The 5059-nt window shown below is 40.3% G+C and overlaps 1 protein-coding gene across 1 annotated transcript; it reads left to right on the plus strand.

Annotated features, from left to right (window-relative positions):
- LOC310732684 (extracellular calcium-sensing receptor-like) lies at positions 1–4105 on the plus strand (the record flags this gene model as incomplete). Its single annotated transcript, XM_083553299.1, has 6 exons — positions 1–373; positions 721–1006; positions 1129–1950; positions 2290–2511; positions 2680–2803; positions 3204–4105. The coding sequence occupies exons 1-6, from the start codon at positions 144–146 to the stop codon at positions 4103–4105; spliced, it is 2586 nt and encodes an 861-aa protein (XP_083409425.1). The 5' UTR covers positions 1–143.
- Positions 4106–5059: the final 954 nt, after the last annotated feature.

Raw genomic sequence — 5059 nt, forward strand, 5'->3', positions numbered from 1 at the left:
GTGAGCATGAGCGATTTACTATCACGTGTTTCAAGTTGCACGTCGTGTCCACTGTTGTAGCAGAATGGCACATACTAAATGCTCTACTATGGAGTACAGCGAACGTGTCATATAGCTCGATTAGCTGTGTACACCGAGCCGGAATGCATCTCATGGGTTTTTGTGAATGTGCGCTTGTGGCATTTCTCTCTTCTGTGATCTCTTCGCAGCTCCTCCAGCAGCAAGCCTGTCGACTCATCTCCGGCCCTTCGCACCTTCCCGTGGTGGCTAGAGAAGGGAATATCACACTGGGGGGCTTGTTTTCTCTGCATGATACGATGATGGAGGCACGGTTCTCTTTCAAAGCTCAGCCTGAATCTGCTCAGTGTGTCGGGTCAGTCATTTACTCTCTGATACACAAGTGTTTTGTCTGGATCTACGTTTTTTTTTAAGGTTATATTAATATCTCTTTTATAATATATCTATATTTATTTACTTATTTTACATGCAGGTTTTAAGATGTAATCAGGATTTTCTTTGTATATGTGCAAATGCATTATTTAATCACTTGTAAAAAATTGTGATTATTTAACTTGTTTCTGCAACTTTGTCCTACTACAGCTAGATAATATTCCGATGTATATAATCAGGCAAAGCATGGATCTGTGTTTTATTTGCAATAGCCATAAATACGTATCCCATTTTGTGGAACAATTAAGAGCTCAGCTTCTTTGTCTCTAGGTTTAATTTCCGGACATTTCGGTGGATGCAGACAATGATTTTTGCCATAGAAAAGATCAACAGAGACAATCATCTGTTGCCAAACATCACTCTTGGCTACAAGATCTATGACTCGTGTAGTACCCCTCGCCATGCGCTTCGCACCGCCATGGACTTAATGGGGGGGAGAGAGGAAGGGAGTGGAGATGCATTCTGTCAGGGCAAGGTGCCTATTGTCATTGGTGATGGAGGATCCACGCTTTCTATGGTGGTTGCACACTTTCTAGGAGTTTTTGAACTGCCACAGGTGAGGATAGTTGTATAGTTACACAAATGTTGAATAATGTTGCATAAAGCTGCATTCATATGTGCAATTTTATTACGTTCATTTCCACTCCACTCTGGTCTTCTTTCTTTTCCTCTCTGAAGCTCAGCTATTTCTCTAGCTGTGCATGTCTGAGTGATAAGAAGCTATTTCCGGCTTTTCTAAGGACCATGCCGAGTGACTTCTTCCAAGTGAATGCCTTGACTCAGCTGGTACAAAACTTTGGCTGGACTTGGGTGGGAACAGTAGCTGGAGATGATGCATACGGCCGTGGAGGAGCCCAGATCTTCATCGACAAGGTGTCCAAACTGGGTGCCTGCATTGCTTTTTATGAGATCATTCCCAAAAACCATGCCCCGGCAGAAATGGCACGGATTGTGGAGCGCATAAGTGTCTCGGGGGCTAGAGTGGTGTTGGTCTTTGCTTTGGAACAGGATGCAAAAGCTCTCTTTACTGAGGCTCTCAAACACAATCTGACTGGGATCCAGTGGCTGGCCAGTGAGGCTTGGATCACAGCTGCAATCCTCACCACACCAGAATTTCAGTCTATCCTGCAGGGCTCAATGGGTTTTGGCATTCGCAGAGCTGAAATTCCCGATTTGCAGCCTTTCCTGCTGCGCCTGCACCCCTCCAAATTCCCAGATGATCCTTTTGTTTTGCAGTTTTGGGAGGAGATGTTTGGCTGCACTCCTCAGATTGCCATCAGTGGGACCATTGCAAACAAGCCCCCTTGTAATGGCTCAGAGATATTAGCTGATGTAAAAAGCATATACTCAGATGTGTCTCAGTTGAGAATCTCCTATAATGTTTATAAAGGAGTGTATGCCATTGCTCATGCTCTGAAAGCAATGCTGAAATGTGTACCAGAGACAGGACCTTTCCCTGGGGGTGTTTGCCCTGACATCCGAACCATAAAGCCATGGCAGGTTAAAACAATCTATCTATCTATCTATCTATCTATCTATCTATCTATCTATCTATCTATCTATCTATCTGTCTGTCTGTCTGTCTGTCTGTCTGTCTGTCTGTCTGTCTGTCTGTCTGTCTGTCTGTCTGTCTAATGTAGGTTTGTTTTCTTACATAATCCTACATCAAATACCAACATAAAAAAATAAATATACATTAACTATGGTTCAGATATTAGCAGTAGGTAAATTATTTCCCAAAGTCTCTCTAGCTATATATTTATTTTCTCTCTGAGCTCTCTGAGCTCATTCCCACTCTATGAACCTTGCTGTCTTTCTTTTAATCTCTTTGCATCTCAGCTCCTGCACTATCTAAAAAAAGTGGACTTTACTAATGAGTATGGTGAAGAAACGAAGTTTGATGCAAACGGTGATGCTGTGGCCATGTATGACCTGATCAACTTTCAGATCTCAGATACTGGGGAGGTCCAGTATGCCACTGTGGGCACATTTGATGAAACCAAGAGCACTAAATTGCTGATAGAGGAAAAGCTAATCATCTGGAATGGTAACCAGAGACAAGTAAGCCTGTGTCTTAAACCTCATCACATCTTACCTTTTTATATTTTCACATGCATTTTTTTTTCTGGATCAGTTGCGAAGACAATACTTGATAAATACATATTAAATGTTAGCTCTAAAAAATAAGGCATTTATATCTTTTTAGTTGGCCTCCTCTTTGCTCTGCAGGTCCCTGTGTCTGTCTGCAGTAACAGTTGTCCCCCAGGCACCAGGAAAGCCATTAGGCCTAGTTTCCCTGTCTGCTGCTTTGACTGCATTCTCTGTGCAGCTGGGGAGGTTAGCAATCAGACAGGTACATTTTCTGCACTTGTCATTTTAAAAAGAAATACAATCTATCCACACTTACATATTATGCTGCATTTGAGTACTTTTTTCAAGAATCTAACACATTTTATTAGATTTCAAATTTTAGTTAACAAAAAATTTATAAATATATACATATATACATGAATAAATGAATACATTAAATAAACAATTGATGCATCATGAAATGGCACAAAAGATGATAGATAGATAGATAGATAGATAGATAGATAGATAGATAGATAGATAGATAGATAGATAGATAGATAGATAGATAGATAGATAGATAGATAGATAGATAGATAGATAGACAGACAAACACAATAATCACTTTTGATGATTCATTTTCTGTATTTGTTTTCTTTTATTTTAACGCTTATATACATAAGATGCCATAGAGTGTGTGATGTGTGGACCTGAGTTCTGGTCCAACCTAAAGAGAAATGCGTGTATACCGAAGCTGGTGGAGTTCCTGTCCTATGGAGACACGATGGGCATGGCACTGCTGGCTGTGGCGTTGCTGGGCTCCTGCACCACACTTGCTGTTGGCCTTGTTTTCGCCTTCAAACGCCACACACCTCTTGTCAGGGCTAACAACTCAGAGCTCAGCTTTCTTATCCTTAGCTCTCTTTGGTTGTGCTTCCTTTGCGCCCTGGCCTTCATTGGACAGCCTACTTCCTGGTCATGCCAGTTACGTCACACAGCTTTTGGCATTGCCTTCTGTCTCTGCCTGTCATGTATTTTAGGAAAGACAATGGTGGTCTTGATGGCATTCAAAGCCACTCTACCAGGTAGCAATGTCATGAAATGGTTCCGACCACCACAACTACGAGCTCTGATCTTCCTGTGTACAGCAGTGCAGGTTGGGATTTGTGGTGCTTGGCTGGGCCTGGCACCTCCGGTCCCACGTCGACTGATGACCCGGGAGTCAGCGCAGATCATCCTGCTGTGTGACATGGGCTCAACGCTCGCCTTCTCTCTGGTTCTGGGCTACATCGGTTTGCTGGCTGCAATCTGCTTCTTGCTGGCTTTTTTTGCTCGGAAACTACCAGACAATTTCAATGAGGCCAAATTCATCACTTTCAGCATGTTGATTTTTTGTGCTGTTTGGATTGCCTTTGTGCCGGCGTACGTCAGCTCTCCTGGAAAGTACACAGTAGCTGTAGAGGTGTTCGCCATCCTGGCTTCCAGTTACGGCCTTTTGCTGTGTATCTTTGCACCGAAGTGTTACATCATTCTGCTCAGGCCGGAGAAGAACACGAAGAAGCACCTCATGGGAAAACCACAGTAGAGAAAAAAATTAAGCATTGCAATCTTGTGCTTTTGGTTTAATTTGCAGAATGTTTATTTAAAATATAATAAAAAAGAAATGCTTGCAATATAAAATTTTTCTTTAACTGATATGTATGATAATGAGGTAGTTTTTTTTGTTTAAGGAGGTGAGATAATACCACAAGACTAAATACAGAAGTCATGTTATGAAATAATTAAGGTATGCGATATATATTGAGGTCAGGAGAAAATATTTATAACCACGATATAAAAGCCAAACTGAAGCCACACACGGAAACACAATATATTGAGGGCATAATAATAATAATTATAATTATATTTATAATAATAATACATATTTAATGGCAACTTGCTCTTAATTGCTTGTTCTAACTAAATCATTTAAAGGATATTAAAAGACCTCAATATAAGAATTTGAATATTATAATTATAACCACTAGGTCAACTCCTGATAAATAACTCAAAAATGTATAATTACATTACATACATGTGTATTTATATTCAGTGACCAATAAAAGGGGCTTCTGAAAGGAGTCCAGATCAGAAATTGTGGCTTAAATGAGTACATGTATATGAAGTCCAAGCTGATAATAATACTGATAATGAGACTGATAATAAATTCATACACTCATACACTTGTGGTGGTTGTATTCTATATACAGTACTAAGATCTCTCTCACTCACACACACACACACACACACACACACACACCTTTTTCCTTTCTGAATCAGATTAGAGATGGTCTGTCCCTGAGGAAGTCATAAACATGTCCCATGTCCCCAGCAGTTAAAACCCAGCTGCATCAAAAATCCAATAAGCACATTTTCACACACTGATAACTGAGTGATTAACTGAATTTATTTTATTAGTAGATTTTTAATGCATGTAGTAAAACTTTATACATTTGTTCATAAATGAATAAATAAAATGTTAAACGTCACCATGAAGTGG

Source organism: Silurus aristotelis (assembly GCF_946808225.1).
Source record: "Silurus aristotelis genome assembly, chromosome: 10".
In the NCBI taxonomy this organism is placed as follows: Eukaryota; Metazoa; Chordata; class Actinopteri; order Siluriformes; family Siluridae; genus Silurus; species Silurus aristotelis.